Below are 22685 nucleotides of genomic sequence, written 5' to 3'. Positions count from 1 at the left end.
ATTCTAATGAATTCATTCAGTTCAGCCACTTTCAGGACAAAGGCTACAGTAAAATGATTAGCTGTTGCTGATACAGTTGAAATCTAGTGGAGCATGATGAACATTGCAGCCTTTAGGAGCTGCTAACATAGCTGCAGACTTGTTACTGTTTTTCCTGGCACAGCTGCCAGACATGAAAAGAGACAAACACAAATTTTACTTGCAAACACACCAGTACAGCTACTGAAGCTGTCGGGGAATGATGATGAATTTAATAGAGCCTTTCACCATGAGTTTGGCAAAAGCCCAGTTATCTCAACAAAGCTAAGTGCCCTCAAATGAAACACCCTAACTTGTAATCAAGCCAAGTTTCCAAGCTGCTTTTTTTCCTCCCCCAGTTGCCTTCAAAAGCCATGCAATCAGGCACCACTTATAGCAGATGGAACTCAACTAATATTCACGTAATTACTTTAACATACAACTGAGACTTCGGTATATCAGAGACACGTTTTGGAAAAATCCAAAGGAGAGACAATGTAAAACTTGTATAATAAACCCCAGTGTGTAAACAGTGGAGAACAGGGATGGATTCCAAAAGCTGGCTCTTTTTTTGGAAACAGTTCCGCGTAGTTAAAATTGTAATAAATAAAAATGCAGTTCATTATTCGCATTCTGCTTTAAACTCCTTTAATCACCTTTTCTCTCCGCAGATGGCACATTCAATCATGTGATAACTCTTGAAACAAACACGATGGACCAGCCTAAATCACTCAGTTCTGATATTATTCTGATTTATATTAAAATAAAATGATAAATGGACTCCACCTTTGTAGTGCTTTTCTACCTTACCGAACAAAGCACTTTACAATTGGCTTGTTATTAACCCATTTCAACACCCCACTTGGGGTCCGGTGTCTTGCCCAGCCATACATATGCGTAACTAGTTTCCTAATAAGCTTTCTCCAACAGTGCATGTCCGTAACAGAAGCCTGCAGACAAGACAAGTGGCTGAGTTAAAGGATAAATGATGAAGAAATCATGTCAATTTGATTTAAAAGCAAAGTATGACAGAAAATTTCAACACAAGTTGAAATCTAAAGAAGTCAGCAGTCAATTTCCACCACAGATGTATTTTTTTTTAATTTTTTTTTTTAATTCAGAGAGTGGATGGATCAGATGTGTCTCCCTACCTTTCTTTTCCTCCCTCCCACTTTGCTGTTACTATGCAGCAGCATGAACACAGCCCACAAGAATAAAAAAAACGAAAAAAGGATTTTCTGTCACGATAAATTTACAATTTGTAAGCCAGGAGTTCAAAATAAGTTGGAGTTGGAGAAAGAATCTGATAATTTCTGCTGCATCTATGCATGGATTTCCTGTAACTATGTTTCTTACTGTAAGTGCATGTAAACTCTGTTCCCCAGTTAACCTGGTTACTTGATTGCATGTAAACGCAGTCATTGACCTTTGGTCTGAAACAGGAACAAACTGGTGTCTCTCCGTTCAGAGTCCTGTGTTTAGTCAGCCATCCCGCATTCATTTTTTAAATTATGTAGCCCACTCTTTTGATTTACAATGGCCACTGCAAAAATACCAAATATATTATGTATAGTATAAATTATGACATTACTGACCTACTTTTATGACCTGATTATGACCTACTGGTACCTTGGTACTGGGCCACCTACTACCCACCAGTAGGCAGCTAGTAGGTGGCCCCGTACTATAACTATCAGCCTGATGACTGATAAAAGACTGAATAGCATGATACAAGTCAAATTGGCTGCTCAAACTGAACTGCAAAACAAATTATGGGCCTGTAGTTTTTATTAGTATCAACCATGCTTGTCTGATAATTAGTTTATATAGTAAATCGTAATTTAATTTAGAAAATAGTAGCACTGTCAATACAACCAAGCTCTCAGCTGTCAGACACTCAACGCCTACTACATTATTAAATTATTTACTAGAATTAATTGATTCATCATTGGCATCCCAAACAACACAATTTTTTAATTGGTGAGCTCTGAAATAGAAGTTTGAATTGAAATGTAATGAAGTTTGGATCTAAGGACGACAGTTACTCAGTGGGGGTTTATGCACTGGTTGTTAAGAAAATTCCTAATCGCTAGTCTGTAAACCTAATGACTTTTTTCATGCCTAGAGTTTTCCTTTAACGCCACCACGTCAAAATTTTAAGTTATCTCATCTAATATTTCACACAGATTAGTACAAGGTTTGAGTCATACATTCGTGGTTGCAGGGAGATGGGTCTTGTTCATCTGGACACTTTTCCTTTAGTATCAAATGCAAGACTTTTAGTTTAAATTAAAGACATCTGTGTCCTCACTGGATGAATGGTAATAACATTGATGATCCTCTTGACTTTGCATCCAGTGCTACCAATGGGTCGATTTCAATTTGTCCAGTACTTTGATTTACAGTATCACCAAAGGTAACATTTGTAAACAATACATGTTAAACCAAAGCATTTTACAGCATTTTAAAAAAAGGGAAGGGGCACATTGGCTCACTGAGTGTCTCTGTGTTGTCAACATGGTTTTACAGAGGAAAGCCACCACACCCAGGCTGTAACAGGGTATCAGCTCTGCATGCTCTATACTTACATACTATACTATCTACTCTGCTCAAATACCACTCGCTACACACCCAGCACCTCGCTTGGACTCAGGCCTGAAACAAAAGCCCATACCTTTATTAAAGCTGCATTGTATTGAGGCTGATTTACTCTCAGTTGAAAATACTTTCCGTACGGAGACAGGCATTCCATTGCTGAGAAGTGCACTGGCACGGCATCTTCTCCCAGATCAAAAGCACAAAGCTAAACTGTGTTGTTTGTTCTCTGCATTAGTCCCACAATAAAACGTTAGTGTCTACACCCTGCATTTTCTAAATACCCATCTTAGTTTCTTTACTTTAGGTTTTACTGCTGTCTCTCTCTCTCAAATCCACCTACTTTGGCTCACACAACAGTGTCTGGCTACATTCATCTTTTTCTCAACATTTCCCTTCAGATGTTGCTTTTTTCCTGCACTTAAAAGTGTTACAAGGATTCTCGAGTTGAACAGAAATTTTCAATGATTTTCTCACATTCTAATCCTACAGGATTAAGGTAAAGCTGTCATAGTAACAGTGCTCCTCCTCAGGTTAATCAAATTTTGATTTTAACTTTCAGTATCTGCTGTGCAATGCATTTATAGTTGTTAGCAATTTTTTTGGCCACCTCCAGGGCAAATTACAGACATTACAGCTGTGCAAACACTGTGTCTACACCAGGAGCATGTCACCGATACACTTCAATTTTAAAGCACTGTAGCCGTCTACACTGCCTGTGTGTGTCGTGCTGCTGCTTTAAATCTATAGATGCAACATGAAATGTTTTTTAAACATTGGGGGGGAGGTCTACACATTTAAAATGCTCCTCAGAAATTATTTAGAAATAAACTAATGTATTTCTAAAAAGGAAAATAAGGGAATTATATCAGGTACAAGGAGCTCAGTAGCTGTGGCACTACTGAACACATTCTACAGTATATTTAGTGTGTTTTGTAAAACCATATTTTAAATATCTTACCTATACTGGTAACACTTTTGTTGTTTTGATGGTGTCTTGATCTGTAGTTTGTCCGCAAACTTAGTGCCCACATGCTGCTTATGCCCAGCACATGTCAAACTTGTATACACCAAACAACCAAGGTTATTGTAGTTAAAAATAGAAATCCTAAATCATTTGTATAGACGAAATAAAATCAAAACTAGATTTCTGTGCTAAACTGAAACTAAACTGAATAATAAACCCACAAATGGACAAAATAATAGTAGATGACGAAATACAAGAAAAGTGATGCCTACTAACTGAGTACTGGACTGAGTCAGGTTTACAATATATTCTGCTCTTGTCCGATTTATCCTCTCTGTTTAAACCCTTCAGTAACTTATCACTGGACAAATTTACTCAGCTTTGTGTTCTTTACTTTACTTTCCCAGTTGCATTTTAATTCTCTCCTGCTTTGGTCTACGTCCTCCACCCTCCTCTCAGTGTTTCCATCACCTTACATAAACCCCAGTGAGGTGGAAGTCAGCCAGGCCCCAGACAAGAAAAACATACCCCCAAACAAGGATTTATGGAATGGGAACCTGGCGAACCCCAGCGAGTGGGTGTGTTTGCAAGTTCGTGGATGAAGGCGTTTCCACCCGGGGCATCCTCTGACCCTTGATAGTTGATACACACTCATTATTCTCGCCACAGCTCCACACACAAAGCAGAAAACAAGCTGATCTTTAGCTGTAAGTGAGATTGTTACTTGCCATGCTTTTATAAATGGATCTTATTGTCAATCCAAATCAGTGTCCTATGTTAGGAAAGTTATAAGTTATGTCCCATTAGGTCCAACTTCCAACAGAAAGTGTCTTCTAATCTTTCAAATCTGTGACAATCATTAAATATTTTGACTTTTGTTAAGGTTCAGAATGCTCCTCTCAAATCTTTGGGTTCAGGAGAAATTAATACCATATATATATGTATATATATAAAATATAGTTTATTGTGTTTAGTTTAGACTTGTATGATGATTGCATTGATGAGCGTTAAAGGGGCCAGTGATGCAAACATCATGGCATAAACCCAAAGACCATCCCCAAATGTGCATTGAAGGAGCCAGGTCACAGTGGGTTGAGAATGCATGTGTGTGTGTGTCTGTATGTTTGTTTCACAGTTGCAAATGCTCCTGAGTTGGTGTTTGTATGTTAAAAGTATAGATGTGAATGTGGGGAGTGCATGGTTTGTGTGCACAATGTGTTGGGAGGTGTGATTCCACCCAGTTACTGCTGATTCTGGAGAAACTGAAATGAAAGAGTGTGCTGCCAGGACATGGGGTAATAGGAAACACATGAGAGTGCAGCGTACTGTAGGCTGTCTGCGGTACAGAATGGTGTGTGTGTGTTTGTGTGGGTGTGTGTGTGTGTATGCTTTAAAGATTCATATACAGTTTTGGGCCCTCACAACTATGGCAAGAAAAAACAAAGAAGAAAGTGTTTGTGTTACAGCAGAGAATGCTGGCGAGTCTGCAAGCTGTGGAGCTTAGTGTTCATTTTCCTACCGACTGGATCTGGAACACTTTTATTTTATAGCCACATTAATAAGTAGCCACATACAGACAGAAATACACAGCAGTCCCATGGCTTTCTAAACTCCTAAGAAATAGAGGAAAGATTTCTACTTCTATTTTTATCAACTCTGTTATGAGCGGTTTGGGCATCTTTAGCGTGAAAATGGACAAATGTAATTACAGTGAGTTAGTTTGACACCTTAAATCTAAAACAAGTGCCAATCAGCCTTGTGAAAAAAAAACAAGTCAAAGTCTGTCACGTAGCTTATTTTAGCCTGTCGTGTTCCGAAGCCCCCACAGCTTCTGTGGGGCCTTTCAGTGGATGGTGTGTTGGGGTTGTGCGCCATGAGTGTGAGGCTAAAACAACTTTCCCAGCTAAAGCAGCAAACTGTAGGTCAACAGGCAGAGCTTCTGTGGAATCTGCTGCTTATGTAGTGGGAGGCCCCCAAGGTGCAACGGCTGCTCTCCAACACGCTATTATATCACAAATGCTCCTTTTCATGCTTTGTTATTTCACAGCAGTGAAATCAGGGAAAATCAGTGACATAAGTCTCCTTTTGTTCAGTCATTTGTCCGATTTTCACAATTTGTAGAGCTCAGATACATGTCCACATCATCGAATTATTGATCCACCAGAATCCGACCAAGAGGGTCAAATTTAAATCTGATATAACTAAAGCAGCATTATTGATTTTGTTTTTGTTTGTTGTGTTTATTTTGTTTTGGAGACAATCTGAGTAAGTTGAGGATAAAACGAAAGAAAGTGGATATTGTGAATTTGTTAGCAAATTGTTGCCTTTCAAACCATCCAGCAGTCACAAACCCCTATTAGCATTTATTTGGAGTTGTGTTTCAGGTAACCTGGCAATTATTATTCTGATAAACCATCTCATTTTTGTCCTGTTTGGCTTTCCACCATTTCTGGATTAACTTCTTGGTCATTAGCTGCCACTTGCTTAATTATGTTCATCAACTAATTTTTGACTATGTACATAGAAAGTGAACCGTGGGTTTAGAGAGGTTTTTGTGAAAAACATTTTATCCTAACATGGAGCTTAGGGTTATGATGAGGGCATTTTGTGGCCTTAATACCCAAACAATGAGCTAAACAAGTCTTAAAACGTGATTAGAAGAGCAATGTATTGTTACAATCAAATCATTATCACATGATCATATTTTATTTTAAGGGAGTAACAATCTCCAGATAAAAGACTTAAAACAATGACATATTTTCATATGTTTCAGATGAAACTTGTGCCAAATTAGCTCAGGGGGATTTCTTAGTAAAAAGTTAGAAGTATTTGTGTATTTGTCTCTGTCACTGCACATGAAAATGATGACCTTACTTTAACTTACTTAACTTACTTCTGTTAATAATCAATATGCTGCATTCCCCTAAGATTTTCCAGTGTAAAGTTGAATTTAAAAAATATAGAAAATTAGTCTTTATGTAAATTCAAGTAATTCCATCAGTACATACACATACTCACTCATATCCGAGCAATAGCAATTCCAGCACTTCTCCCTCTCAAACACACGTATAAAGCACTTTATTAAACTGTCGCGTCGGCGTGTGACGGCCCAGCTCGGCGTGTTCAGTAAGCGCTGTTTAGGAGCGGTCTGACTCAGTATATTAAAAAGGATCAGACACCCCTGCAGGCAGAGGCGTCACAGGTCATGGCCCCTGGGTTTCAGGGTCATGTGTGTATTGATGTGTATGGAGTAGCTCACAACAACCCATAGTTATGTCTGATCATCAGCCGTCCTCTAGTATCCACAGCATCTACACTTAACTAAACACAGGACTTTGACGCAGATGACTGTTTGCATTTTTCAAAATTACAGTTGTTTCTTTTAACCATGACCATTTTACAATATTAAATGTATGTTTATTTCTTGCTGCAATGATGGTATGTCTGCCACAACAGGAGAGCTCTACCTACTATGGGTATTTTTGGTATGACTTAATAAAATGCTGACTTTTACCCAACAGTTGAGGAAATCAGGAAAATATCGTTCATGCAAAGAGGAAAAATAACTGTTAAGCCTGTTTCACATGTTGGGAGTTGCACTCACACAGCAGGAGATCGTCTGAGTGAGACGCATACTAATGGGAGAAACACTGAAATACATGATTTCAGTACGTGGTCTGTGTGTATAGGAGGCACAACATGATAGAAAACTTGGGCTGTGGAAAACACAAGCGGTGTGTTGCATGCACAAGCTTACGCGCACAATACAAACCTGATGTTTGAAGCATCTCACTCAGACACTTGTGTTTCCACGTACTGGATAAAGTCAGGAAAATTTCAAAATTTCAGTGCACGTGTGAAAGCAGCTTTACTTAACCTGTTTCAGGTTTTGGTAGTAAACGTTGGTAAATAAATGTTTGGCACATATCACATCAGTTTCAAATATATCAAACAAATGAAAACTATATATAAAGTCGAAATTTAGTGTATGTTATAAAACATAAGTATGCTACACAAAGCTTCATTCTAGATGGCTTATATGTGAAATTCTTTGTCTTTCACTGCTTATTGACTTTGTCGGCCAATTAATGATTTATTGAGCTGAACAAGAAGCAACCAATTTAAAATAATAAATCATATAGAACAAAAGTACTGTAAATTAAAAAATAGGAAAAGTGTTTTTTACAGTGATGTTTTGGTTTATTTAATTAGAAGTTTTTTCTTAAGTGGAAATGGAAATATGTGGAACATATTCAAGACTGTTAATGTGTAAAGTAAAAAAAAAAAATTACATTAACATTTGGATGTAAAACAAAATCAGAAGCTGTTTAAACCACTGTACAACCTCACAAATTATGGCCAATAGAGGTGACCTTAGTAATTATTAATCAGAACTCAAGAATGAACCAAAAAAACCTGCAGAAAGCACTAATATCTTTTTAATAATGTGTTTTAAACTTGTTTTAAAAACACATTTTCAGACATAAATTAGCTATGGAAAACCTAACTTCAAATGGACGGTGATTGTTTGGGCATCAAACTTTATTAAAATGTAGGATTTCTATGAGACCTTAAACTGAAATATGTATTAAGACATATCAGGGCGTATTTAAGTAACATGTTGCTAATTTTGTTTTTCTCCACTTACTTTTTTCCATTTCTTCACTTCACTGTTGTGTATTTGCTTTTCCCAACACAAAGAACTATGAGGATTTGTTTTGTTTTTTTTCATTTTGTTTTGTTTTGTGTTTTTTAGTGGTGTTAGTGTGAAACTGTCTCTATCAAAAGACAGCCAGCAGCTGGCCACGCCTGCTAAATCCTTCCCACAAAACCCACCCACCAGCTCCATCTGCTTCCCAAGTGGAACCCACTGACACACACACACACAAACAGACTGACATGTGCACACACACAGAGACACACCTACTTGGTGCTCTTTGATCCCCAGAGAACGGAAGCCTACATCTGTTCTTAGTGAATCAGTTCGCTTAAAAACAATGAGAACCTTGTTGGCCTCTAGAGTGTGTGACAGTGTAGTGAGGAGATGACACTCATTCATTCACACAGAGCTACTGTATCTCCTCACACACAGAAGACACTGTTGCACTGCCTCACTGACCTTGACTTGAGCTGTAGCTTTTAACTGTAGTTGCATTTTTCTGTCTTTTTAAAAGTTGTTAATCTGCAGTTCTTTTTCCCATCGTGCACTTTAAAAAAACGGAAAGGGGGAAACTTCAGGTATCAGTTAAAACTGTACTTATTTCAAAATAGCCACTCAAATCAAAATGAACATCTCTGTGATTTCGAAGTTCTTACAGAGGGATGTGTGTTGGGATTTGAATGTGAATTTCACGTAGAATTTTTGGCATTGGGTGTTTTCTTGTAGCTTTTGGGTTTTTTTTTCTCTGCAGCTGCAGTACAAAATTTATTTAGAGAAAGAAACACAACTAATGAAACACTACTAGTCTCTAACATTAAAAAGGCCAAAAGGAAACACCATGAAATCGATTTTAGAGGAACAAACGTGTTAAATAAGTCTAATTGAACATCCAAGAGTAGTACATGTACAATAAGTACTTTAATGCATAGAAATGAATAATTAAAAGGAGTGTTAATTAATTTAATTTTCTCTTTATTATAATTAAACCCTTCACCCTCATTAGCATCCTTGTGATTTCATTTTTAGAATGATCGCCCAACATATTTAGTCTCACATTCATAACATTGTGTTTCAAAAGGAAATGTATACATCACAAGGATGTTAGGAAAGTTCCCTCGACTCTGTTTTACATTTTCTGAGATCTACATGATACAGATTTTACATCTCTGATTCTGATGCACATGCAAATAGCCGTAGCACAGAAGCACATGTATGTGAATGTACACACAGACATGCAATGTACATACATGGTTGGAGCCAGAAACATAAATGATGTGCTCATCCAATATTTGACATTCCTGGCATTTCTGGCCTGCTTCAGCCGGGAGATGACTACCAAAGGCGAATGACTCAGAGAAACAGAATGATAGAGAGAGAGGAAAAAAGAGAATATGAGGCAGTATAGAGGAAAGTCAGGGTAGAAAGGGACCTGAGAGAGGCAATACATTATTTATCGGTCCATGGCTCCCTCCTTCATCCTCTACTCCTGGTCCTCTTTCTCCGCTCACTCCTCTTCATGTTCCCTTGTTCCCTCTTCCTCTTCATCTTCTCCTCCTCCTAGTCCTGTACTTTCTCCATCTCTCTACTTTCTCTTGCTCGGCATCCCAGAGTCCATTCCTTTCATCTCTCTTTGCCATCCTCTACTCCCTTTTGGTCATCTTCCACTTTCTCCTTGACTTTACTCCCCAATCCTCCACTCTCTTTGGTTTTATCTCCTCTGTGTACTATTCTTTCTTCAGAGCCGAGGCTTAAAATATGTTACGATATTGTTGTAATGTTTCTTCTTACTGCACCATCAAGCTATCATACAGTGGTAATGTTGTCCTTTAGATTTGATATTGATCTTAGTTTAAGTCTAAGGCAGATTTACATTTAATAATTTGGCAGACACCTTTATCCAAACAAAGTTAGGGACACACTTACAGGAGCAACTTCAGCTTGTTTAAAGAGGCTTTAGATGTTAACCTTGCACAACATTCAAACCCAAATGTTCCACTGCCCCACCCTGATACACCGCCATTGTACCCTATAAACTCAGATGGAAAATGGAATTAAGACGAAGTCAAAAAAACAAAAAAATAGATGATCAGATCATTTAGATAACTGGTATATTCACATATTAATTGGTGGTATGTAGCCATGCGTAGGGTGTTAGGTTGACTCGTTCTGGTTATGTGATGTTAGTCTCTGAGATGTCTGCCTCCGCTGCTGTGATGGAGGTTAGTGGCATATTAGTGTGCTTGTTTGCCTACTCTCTGACAATTGCATTAGTCGAGACAAGTCTCCAACAACTGGAGGCCCATGGCCCAGAACTTTTGGTTCTGCTCAGTGTGTTTACAATAAACCATAATTGATTTATTCTTTATATTTTGTATTCATGTTAATTTGCAAAGTAACTAAAGCTATCAATAAGTGCAGTCGAATAAAAACAAAACAATATTATATTTGCCTCCAGAAATTTGGGCCAGTATAAGTATGAAGTAGCAGGAGAGAGAAATACTGGAATACAGTACTGAAGTAAATAATATGTAGTTACCTTCCAGTGCGTAATGTTTTGCTCATAAGCATATATATATATATGTTCAGCGAGTACATTTTTAAAAAATACAAAGATAGAAAGTACACAACTGGACTGAGATTTAACATAATAGGAGAGACCATCTGCTAAGGGCAAGATGAGTAGAACTGAATTAAGATGACGCCAGTCAGGACTGAGAATCTGTTGAACGCATGTGTATCAATTGTTTAAGCCTTCATTTTAGTAAACATCCTAAAAATAACAGGACTCATAAACACAACTAAAACGTAATATGTGCACCAGTCAGTGTTTTTGACAATGTATGTTACTTACTGACAGATGGTGTTGTCTCTTTGTTTCAGGTGGCTGCTCCATAAAACAATGAAGACAAAGATGCTGATATGGAGGATCCGGATGAATGAAAGAGCCCGAGTTCTCTTTATTTATTACTTTCACAGTGTGTGTGTGTGTGCGTGTGCGTGTGCGTGTGTGTGTGTGTGTGTGTGTGTGTGTGTGTGTGTGTGTGTGTGTGTGTGTGTGTGTGTGTGTGTGTGCGTGCGTGGGTGTGCGAGTATGATAAGAAGAGCAAGCCTTGAGTAGATACGAATGCATGTGAGCATTATGAACGGTACCTAAGATTTTAGGCTATCATTTGAACATTTTGTTTACTTTTTATAAGGTTCCAATAACTCATATATCGTTTGTCACAGTATAAACAAAAGACTTTACTATTGGTACATATTGTGTTTTGTGTTTGTAACTAGCCTCCTATTTAAGAATGTATATTTGTATGTATGATATACTCATGTAGAAACTATATAGTGGACAATTGTAATATTGCTTCATCTTCTCACGACTATACTGCTCAGTCCAAGACACATAACTCAGCCAATGCACTCAAGAAACATGCGTATAGGCAAAAGTACACAAAAACAATGCAGTCAGTTCAAAGAAAAGGTGAATCCTAAAGAGTTGATTTGACATTTCTTTATAACTATTTGTGGAGCCAAAAACAACAACAATAATTGTAATGATAAGAAAGAGGGCTTTCAGATGGTGTAACACCTACTCGGGCAGCCATATTAGAGATCCTTCATCTCCCCTTTGGTGTTAGGGTCAGTAGTTAATAGTAAAGAAAAAGTCAGATCTTTTTGTTTCCGAAAGATTTTTGTACTTCTGACCATAACTCACGTCGGAAATGGGATCACTGTTTAAGAAGGGACAGTAGTGTAGAGCTGTGCACAGGACGTAAAAATGGTTCAGATTTGAATGAGGAACTTACAAATGAGACTCTGGTCAATACTTAAATGTAATAAGCCTGATACGTCTCTGACCAACGTGTCTTTGAAAGTGCGCAGTGTAACCTACACTGCAATTATCACACCATACACTTGTTTTTAGAAATATATTCTTTCAACAATGAACATAGGTTTAAATATTTGCGAATAAATGTTCAAATGAAAGACTTAACATCTTATCATAAATAAATATAATGGCCAGACTACAAAAGAAAGACCCTGGTTGTAGAAAAATAGTATTTTAACTTCATGTTGGACCTCCATGATGGAGCCAGGTCTGGCTTACATGTTGCAACTGAAAGGCCACTCTAACATTATTTATCTCTGCTGGAGATGTTGATGGTGCACACATAACATAACAGGGACAGCACCAACCAATGTGCATAAAAATATCGATGCAATACCATAACTGAATACAGCTGTTAGTATGTATGATAGAGACGTGCGTGTGCGAGCATAATAAACATGGGCAATAGCTAAGCATTGGTGCTTCCATCATTTATATGAGCTAATGTACAAAAGTTAAAACACCAAGGCAATAGGCTGTGTGGCCTATGATTTGATTTGGCCCACGACAATCCTTCCTTTCACTTTATCTGATATGATCAAAAGCTCTGCAATGTTCTTTCAGCAACAGATGATCTACGTCAATAACTACAACTTTTCTTCCAGTTTATGAGTCAAATGTTAAGGTTGATCTGGAACTTTTCTTATCGGACACATTAGAAGAGATTTGTTTTGTGTGTGTGTGTGTGTGTGTGTGTGTGCGCGCGCGCAGCATGTGTAGTTTAGGTGTTGATCAGTCTCTCCACCACCAACATGTGCTCTCATGCAGAGATTTCGCCCATACACTATGTGTGCCCCTCAACATCCTATGTGTTCTAAATGTTTTGGAACCTTTTTTGACACCATGACGAAGGTGAGATGTATAACGTAATATCATCGGCAAAGACATTTATAAATTTTTTGCTCTTTCTGTCGTGTGAAAATATCTGAATATTGCAACTTCGATGTATGGTGACAATTGTGAAGTACTATCACTACACTGACTTCCCCTTTATCAATCAGCTTGATATCAACTGAAACAATAATAATGGCCCTGCACTGTTAACAAGTCAAAAGATGATGATTCAGATGTGTTTTCATGGAAAAGTGAAACTGGAGAATTATCATATCTCTCCGTAACCTCTGGCACACACTCACACACACTTACCATATAAATGTCTTGCCTGCTAGGATTAACCTCTTGTACCCATCTAGTCCCTTTAGGTTCGGGACAATATAACCCTGCAGCCCCTCCAAGCCCACCTCCAGCTGGAATTTGCTTTGCAGTCTGTCACAAATGAGGATAGGTTTTCATTACATGTGTATCCAAATCCAAGCAATACAAAATGCAAGCCACCCCTACCCAAAGATGACAAATATCAAAGGAGAAAATAGAGAGGGAATTTCTTCTTATTAAAAACATGTCATGAACATACATGACATATTTCCATCATGTTTAAGTCATTTTTTCCATAGTCTGACATTGCCATAATTGTAGCAGAGTGGAGAACTAGCACCATAAGATCTCAGTGTGGCAGACTCCCAGTATTTGCATCACAATAGTGGATTTTCTTGTGCCAAATTGTGGTTGAAATTGACACTGCTTTTCAAAAGAAACTCAGCTACTGAATAGTAATTTCAGCAGAACTTTAGAAAAGAACCAAGGCCACTGGAATTTGTCGCCAGTCACTTGATGAGGGGATGGCCTCATAATTACCATCCAAATTACTCAAAACTCAGAATGTGTGAATATTAGGTTAAGATGGACGTAAAAACAAAAATCTGAACTCATCAGAACTTATCAGCAAAGAGAAGGAATCGGAGTCTCAGCTTTGACATTTTACCACAGCAGCAGCTGTGAAGCAAAAATAAATAATAATGGGCTAAACTTTTTCCCAATAGTGTTTTGAACATGCACTTTAAAGAACAATCTTTTCCCCCTATACATTCCAGCTTCTGTTGTCACTTCTAGGCACTTGCTTTGCCCCTATGAAAAATATATACATAAATAAATTACATATGCATCCCTGCTTTGCCTGACATAGAGCAAATCAGCCCTTCATACAAATGTAAATAGCGTCCCCAGTTTCAAACCGCTACAACAGATAAGGGAGAGCTTGTATAAATGCTGTGCTTGAAGTTATCGCGCGGCTTTTTCAGTGTCACGCCCCGTCTGTGATTGTGCGATGTAAAAAAGAGCAGGGGTTGCAGGGGGGTAATACCAGTAAAGCAGCGTGACAGAAGAAGGTTAATACCATAGAGCTTGCAAAGATTGCCCAGCCTTGTGTGGCTTTAAGGGATTGCAGACAGTATTAGCAGCTAAATAATTATTTTTGGTATGTTTCCGCTTGTGCACATGTTCAGTGTGTGCTTAATTACCACCACCACCCCCCACCCCCACCCCCACCCCACACTCTTGTTTCTATAGAGCTTTGGCAGCTGTCTTGTAGAAAACTTATATTTTTGAATCCCGTGTGGGCAGAGTTCCTGAAGGCACTCTGTTCAAACTTGAATGTTCTGCGTATATTTCAAATAAAGTCCAGAGAAGGTGGAAATGCACATTTAGCACTGTGACAGAAAATAAGAGAGTATCAACGGAAATGTCAAAAAGTGGGAACTGATAATGTGGCGACACACCTTCAGTGGAGTGAAATAATGATGCTTCCACTATGTTTGTATACAGGGTTGCAAACGTCCCCTCAATGCTATCAAAGAGAACTCATATATGAATATGCATATATGATGAATATAAAAAAGCATTTATTTTTGGCATTCTTGGTCATGTGGATAGAAGTGATATGTGTAGGAAAAACTTATTGGTTGGAACCTCGCTGCGGAACAATGAATCTGTGTTTGCTACTTTTTTTTTGTTTCAACAAAGCTTCTCTTGTGTTTTACTTTTCTTTTTTGTATGCTGCACTGAAAATAGATGATTTTCAAAAGTGGTTTGGGAAACTGAAGTGTCGTCACCAGTCACTTCATCAAGTGAAACAATATAGTATACAGTAGAATGTTGCATTATTTGTTACAACCTGTATGTAATGTTATTATGGAAGATGTAATGTCCTTCTGTAAATGTTGTTTAATGTTGTTTTACCTGAAATAAAATTTATTAATGCTTCAGATTCATCTGTGGAGCTTGGACTTCCCTCTTCACTATAACACTAATATTGTCCTTTCCTATTCCCCGTTTCTTAGTCCACTTTCTGATAAATCATTTTCATAGACAGAGGAAGGCCCATAGGGTCCTGTCTGTGTCTCCCGCTGTCCCAGCACAGACAGGGTGTGTTCCGCCAGTTTCCAGTACTTTTGGAAAACAAATTACAAACATTCTCTTCATACAAGGGCCTTGCACAATTGTAACTCAACATGGAACTGGAGGTGGATATGATAAACACAGGAGGTAAATATGATGTCCGTTTTGATTGTAACTCGATAAAAAAGACGAAGCGAAACCAGAACTTCAGGGTTCTGTTCCTGGCTGGTACTATAGTGCCATTGTACATCATTGCTGCACAGGGTGAAACTAAGTCAAAGTTTTACCCCTAGTCACCAGGACAAGCAGAATTATTAGATACATTGAACTTTCATAAAATCTTGGTTCTGTTCTAATTGTCCATAGCTTACTGTAGCCCACTGGTGGGCCGAGCAGAGCTGTGAGCCAAGGATGTAATGACAGTAGGTGGTTGCTACTGTGTTTTTGGTGGCCAATCATAAATAGAGGTTTGTTGATGGACTGAGGGGGCTCATACGCAGGACTACCGGGAACACCTTTAGAGGGTCCAGAGAAAGCCTCCGGGGTCCAGCTGGATAGCCTCGGAAAAGTCTTACAACAGAGTCGCCAGAGACACGAGATTTTGTTTCCGTGTCTTTCTTTAACACACATTCAGCTCACATTTTGAAACTTTGGTACTGTTTATTGTGGGCCCGCATTATCACAACAAAAATATGAAAAAGCATAAAATGGCCCTTTTAACATCCAATACAATTTTAATTACAATTGGAAAAATATGTTTTTCCTGAAGGCTCTCGCATATCTCTACATATATGTGGTGTAAACTCACCGCCCCAAGAGAGGCTTGTGGGTGTGGATATAATATGAATAATGTCCTGCAGTGTTGTTCTTTGAGTCTGGAAGACTACAATTTGAAAGTGAAAAATAGAAAGTCAAGAAGTAGAATGTAGAAGAAAATGTGAGCAGTATAACAAGTATTTCCATGTCCAGTGCAGCAACTTGGATCCTTTTTAATCCAGTCCAATATGGGTTAAAGAATGTTATAGGGGGGATTCATAAATCAACCTAAAATTTCATAGGTACTTTTGTTAGAAAACAGGCAAAAAGATCCTTCCATGCCATTTAGCCACAGATTTTGGATTGGAGTCTAGTAGTATTCTATGCTTATGATGGTGTGCTCCTTTAAGGAACACTTAACATAAATGAATTAGACTTAGTGTTTCCCTTCACGGTTTGTCTTTAAAGTCTACAGATTATGTTACATCACACCACTGAGGTGCATCCTAGACAGTATAGAAGGATTTTACTATCAAGTAGAGCCCAAAGACAAAAGTCAGATAACATGTTCTGTTTGGTTGCACTTCGGATCCCTCACTCCTCTGTTGGCCAAGGAAGAAAATGTAGCATTCTCGTGTCAGTGTGCATTTTACACTCCTTGCTTCTCTGCCCCTGCGAGCAGACAGACTGGCTACAGTGCCAGTTGGAATGCATTGCTCTCATCTCATCTGCTTTCGAGAATCTTACGTGTTTTTCCACTGGGTTGAGTCCTCCGTGCTTAGCAATACACATATTCTCTTTGCAGGGGCTGATTACAAGAAGTCATGTCTGGACTGAAACTTGGAATTGACAAAAACATACTTTCAACTCCATTCTATCTGCACACAGACTTAATAAAGAGCCATGCTGTTGTAAACCTGGCCATTTGGGGTCAGCCATCATCCACTCTTATATTAAAATACTGATGATCTAAATAGCTGTTAGATTGTTCTTTGATTATCACAAGAGAGCAACTTTGGTTATTCTGGCATCACAAAAAAAAATATAAAAATTAAACGTAGATAAGTTGTGTTTGAAAGGCAAATGAGCTGTAAATATAAAGGATGTTTGTGGTTAAGCAGGTAAAACTTGCAAAAACACTGGTATGGTCCTGTGGCAATGCTGTTAAAGAGCATTCATGCAAATAAGAATGCAGAGGTGAACTAAATGAACCTCTGCAATCCAGGCAGATATTAGAAAAAAATGCAGATCCTCCCTAATGTGCATGTCCTCCAGAGAGAGAGAGAGAGAGAGAGAGAGAGAGAGAGAGAGAGAGAGAGAGACAGAGAGAGAGAGAGAGAGAGAGAGAGAGAGAGAGAGACAGAGAGAGAGAGAGAGAGAGAGAGAGAGAGAAACTCAGTAAAGCAAGTCAGAGTGAGACATATCTGAACCGGAAGTTGTCAGTGCAAGAGTCGTTTGACTAACCCACGTTTGCGTACGTCATGTCAACAACCACTGCTAACAAGAAGTTCCGTTTGAACTTACTTACTGTATTAGGTTTGGATCCTCGTTTGTTATCACGAGGCTTCACATGAGCTCGACAGACAGGAGTTTAAGATCTTAAAAGCAGAGTATTCAAACTTTGTTTATAGGGTTTGCGTGTTTGGGACTTTTATTGTGAACGTCGTGAGCGGAAGCCGCGTGGAAGGGCGGGTTGCTTGGGGTCGGTGGGGACGAGCGTGAGGGAGCGCAGAACAGGTTTGAACAGCAGACTGACGCTGTGTCGGTCAACCGGAGCCGGAGCAGTCTCTGTCCTGGAGGAATACGCGTCGTTTTGGTGGATCTTTACCAGGACAGCTCGCTTTTTTTCTTGTTAAAAGCGGTGGACGTTGTTCACCCTGTCGCCGTCTGTCACCTGGTTTTTGGCGAGAAGCCGGAGGAAAAGGACTAGTTGAAAATTCCTGCGGACGACGCTGTTTTAGCTCGCAGAGAAACGCCAACAAAGAGCTTTCAGGGAAGTAGGCTGCTGCCTGGTGAGGTAACGCAACTTAGTTCAGCAACACATACAAAGTCCGGCACGGGAGGAAATCTTCACCATGGTTTACACCAGACACGTTGGTACAGTTTTGACTCTGCTGGTTTTTATTTTGTTCTCAAACGTCGGGATTTTTCGAGTCAATGGCCAGTACGGCGGCGGCGACAGAGGAATGTCTATACCGGAGCACGGCTTCTGCCAGCCCATCTCCATTCCGCTGTGTACGGACATCGCATACAACGAGACTATCATGCCAAACCTGCTGGGTCACACCAACCAAGAGGACGCAGGGCTGGAGGTCCACCAGTTCTACCCGCTGGTGAAAGTCCAGTGCTCCCCAGATTTAAAGTTCTTCCTCTGCTCCATGTATGCGCCCGTGTGCACGGTGCTCGAGCAGGCGCTGCCCCCGTGCCGCTCTCTGTGCGAGCGCGCGCGGCAGGGCTGCGAGGCGCTCATGAACAAGTTCGGCTTCCAGTGGCCCGACAGCCTCGCGTGCGAGTCCTTCCCGGTGCACGGCGCAGGAGAGCTGTGCGTGGGCCAGAACATGTCGGACCGCACCGAGTCCGAAGGTGTCGCTCCGTACCCGACCGAGCGCGCACCGTCCGAGCCCGTGAGCGGTCAGTTCAGGTGTCCGGCCTCGCTCAGGGTGCCTCCTTACCTGAACTACCGCTTCCTCGGGCAGGAGAACTGCGGCGCTCCGTGCGAGCCAAAAAGATCGCACGGGATGATGTACTTCAGCGAGGAGGAGCTCAAATTCGCGAGGATATGGATCGGCATCTGGTCCGTATTGTGCTGCGCTTCCACATTATTCACGGTGCTGACCTACCTGGTGGACATGAAGCGCTTCAGCTACCCAGAGCGGCCCATTGTCTTCCTCTCAGGCTGCTACACCATGGTGTCTATTGCCTACATTACTGGGTTTTTACTGGAGGACAAGGTGGTTTGCAATGACAGGTTTGATAATGACATAAGGACTGTGGTGCAGGGCACCAAAAAGGAGGGCTGCACCATCCTTTTCATGATGCTGTACTTCTTCAGCATGGCCAGTTCCATCTGGTGGGTCATCCTGGCTCTCACCTGGTTCCTGGCAGCAGGGATGAAGTGGGGCCACGAAGCCATCGAGGCCAACTCCCAGTACTTCCACCTGGCAGCCTGGGCCGTGCCCGCCATCAAGACTATCACCATCCTGGCTGTGGGTCAGGTGGACGGAGACGTTTTGAGCGGGGTTTGCTTCGTGGGCATCAACAGCGTGGACGCCCTGCGGGGCTTCGTCCTCGCGCCGCTGTTCGTCTACCTGTTCATCGGAACCTCCTTCCTCTTGGCGGGCTTCGTGTCTCTGTTTCGCATCCGGACCATCATGAAGCACGACGGCACCAAGACGGAGAAGCTGGAGAAGCTGATGGTGAGGATCGGGATCTTCAGCGTGCTGTACACGGTGCCAGCCACCATCGTCATCGCGTGCTACTTCTACGAGCAGGCCTTCAGAGAGCAATGGGAGAGGACGTGGATCAGCCAGACGTGCAAGACGTACGCCGTGCCGTGTCCTGCCCAGAACCACCCCAACATGAGCCCGGACTTTACAGTCTTCATGATAAAGTATCTTATGACACTCATTGTGGGCATCACCTCGGGATTCTGGATCTGGTCTGGGAAGACCCTCAACTCCTGGAGGCGGTTTTACACGAGACTGGCCAACAGTAAACAGGGTGAGACCACAGTGTAATGTGGTTTTACCTCAATCCTAACAGACGTTTTAGTGACAAACTGAATGATAATCCTCTATTTTTCTTTTTTTCATTTAATGTTTTGACTTACAAGAGACAGTTGATGTTTTTTAATGTACATACACATTTGTGAGATTTTTGTAAGTATATATTTGTATTTAAAAATTAAATTTTTTTCTTTTTTTAACTACCTTTTTCATACTTTGGACATAATGGAATTGTACTTAATCATCACAAAGAACCAGCTGACCATCAAGGATCCGGAGGTCTCATGACCTGACTTACTGTGGACACCACTGGGATTTTTTTCACATGGATTGTTTGTCTTTGATCAGTGAACTTCCTGTGAGCCGTGGGGTCTATTGTAAGCAGAGTCCCGTGAAACCCAAGTGCTTCCTCGTGGCCTCCCTCTTATCCTGATTAACCAGCTGTAGTGTATGTGTGTGTTTGTGTGTGTGTGTGTGTGTGTGTGTGTGTGTACGTACAGTTGAGCGGCTGTTGCCTTAGTTTGGGAAAAAAAAAATGTCAGCAGAGGTGGTGCACAGGTTGTGAATGTGACTCATTGTGACAGATGGTTGTGGCTTGTAGCTCAAGCCCCGACACCTTTCCAAGCCCACAAACTCATGGCAGTTTAAGTGAGCACACTAGTGTTTGTGCATGTTCTAGTCAGCCCTGATTTCAAAGTTGTCAGTATTTCATACTTGCAGCAGTTTTTTTTTTTGGGGGGGGGGGAGGTCATGGTGTTCAACGTTGCTGATTTTTACCAGTGCAGTTTTAGCATCACAGTAAATTGGCTGTCTTGTATGGTAACGTTTAGCAGCTGTAATAACTGACAAATTGATTTATTTACAGTGGTGGAGTGACATAAAACTAGGAGTTTCCTGGTAGGAAGCATGGGAAGATAAAATATATATATATAAAAACTGTTATTGGGTAGTGTCAAAATTAGTCAACTTCAACATGCAAAAGTACTAGTGTGCTCCTAAGAATAGCATTTGTGTGTGTGTGTGTGTGTGTGTGTGTGTGTGTGTGTGTGTGTGTGTGTGTGTGTGTGCGCCAAATTTGAAAGCAGCAAACCAATGCCTGTGTTAAATCAAATTTTAAACAAAAATAACGTTGTGTGTACAGTGCCATGAAAAATCATTGGACACCCTTTGGTGCATAATAGTTTTAATTTAATTTATTTTCAGTTATGTAAATCCGCAAAAGGTGTATAAATTAGGCACACACCAATTCTGTGCTGACAGCAGTGTTTACAATATTAGTTTAGCGCAATACTGATTTTGTTTGTTTTTGTTGAATATTTTTTTCATTTCCCTGTTGTTGCAGGGAAACATTGTAGTTGTCACTACAAAAACATAACTCAACCCCTCATCACACGTCTTTGTGAGCAAAAATTCAATCATACAGCTTCATGGCATAACCTTTAATTTGTAACCTTTTACAGGAAAAAATATATTGTGTGAAAAAGTAACTTTTTTAAACGACCACCAAAAACAATTGCCAACTGATAAAACTGACTGCACAGGCCAGTACCACTTGACAAGGTTAATGTCATGCAATATCGACACATGACTGATACATCCATGCAACCCTAATGCAAATGTAGGTACACAGTATGTAGTATCAGTAGTCCACTGACTTCCCCTCTGTTACTGTAGGGATTAATGGTTTCAGTAAAAATCCCTATATATATATATTTTTTTTTTTTTTTTTTTGGCTGACAAAGAGCTAATCTCCAAAGTGTCTGGCATAAAGTGCAGCATGGGTTCCATTTCAGAAGAGACTAGGTTAATTGTGGAATGTGAGGTTCGTTGACAGTTTGGGGAGGAAGGTAGATCACTTTTAAAAAGATAATGAATGGTTACACCCTTATTTCAGTTGAGATCATATTCACAGATCCTCAAATGTACATGCAGTCAATTAAAAAAATATATAAGAGCCGATGGAACAAGGAAATAATTGAGCACACATTTACAAACTATTGTAAAATTACTGTAATTTTATAGACCTCATTAGATTCAATAGACTTCCCATAGGGGGTGTCCAAACTTATCATGGCACTGTAAATATAGTTCAGCCAAGAGTTGATTATTAGAGAGGCTGTCATCCTGCCATATCGGAAATGTTTGTAAAAAAAAAAAACAACGTGTTTTTCATCCACCTTTTGCAGTACATGTTGTTAATTTGGAGGTCGACTGTCAGTTAGCATTAAGAGGAGGCTTGGGTTGATCTGTGGAGTCATTTGATCGCGGTGAACATAGCTGCGTGTCTGCACTGTGGGACTGAAGAGCAGCCAGCATGTCTTCCACTGCAGGAGAAAGGAAGCCTTGTGTTGAAATGCAGAGCGGCTGCTGTCAGTGCAGCTCGGCTCACACACACATCACGACTTGTGCTCTTGTCAAATACTCTTCCACACTGCGCTTCCGGTTCATAATAATCCTTTTATTGTGTTGATGGCTCTACAAAAGTCACAGCTTTGAAGTAATTTCCCTTGCATTTGCTATGAAGAGAACTTTTATATTTATAGAAAAAAATCTTATATATACACTACATTGATTGCTTTATGAGAATAAAAACAATCTCACTATTGCAACTCTCATTTACATTTGTAAAATGTACTTTTCTTTTCTTAATATGATCAAATAACATATTTTTGCAATTCAATGATCGATTCAACAATTTTCAAGTGCAATACTCACATGTCCTTTGTCTTTATAGGTTATTAATACACCATTTAATAGTCACAGATGAACGAAATCCACAGATGCAATTAGCTGTAGTACAGGGCCAACGTCAAGATGTTGTGTTTTAATATTCCACATATTTCTGCA

The 22685-nt window shown here is 39.9% G+C and overlaps 2 protein-coding genes across 4 annotated transcripts in view; both read left to right on the top strand.

Moving 5' to 3' along the window:
- Window positions 1–15228, top strand: part of cdk14 (cyclin dependent kinase 14) — a 178621-nt gene extending 163393 nt beyond the window's left edge. For all 3 annotated transcript variants that reach the window (XM_067510135.1, XM_067510137.1, XM_067510138.1), the window contains one exon: window positions 11121–15228. The gene's annotated coding sequence lies outside the window, so the exon portion shown is untranslated. The remainder of the gene's footprint in view (window positions 1–11120) is intronic.
- A 2574-nt stretch (window positions 15229–17802) lies between these two features.
- Window positions 17803–21999, top strand: fzd1 (frizzled class receptor 1). The gene has a single exon (XM_067510965.1). The coding sequence runs from the start codon at window positions 18189–18191 to the stop codon at window positions 19848–19850; it is 1662 nt and encodes a 553-aa protein (XP_067367066.1). The 5' UTR covers window positions 17803–18188; the 3' UTR covers window positions 19851–21999.
- The last annotated feature ends 686 nt before the right edge of the window (window positions 22000–22685 follow it).

This window comes from Channa argus, chromosome 7 (genome assembly GCF_033026475.1).
Source record: "Channa argus isolate prfri chromosome 7, Channa argus male v1.0, whole genome shotgun sequence".
NCBI lineage: Eukaryota > Metazoa > Chordata > Actinopteri > Anabantiformes > Channidae > Channa > Channa argus.
This window is presented reverse-complemented; position numbering and strand designations above follow the sequence as displayed.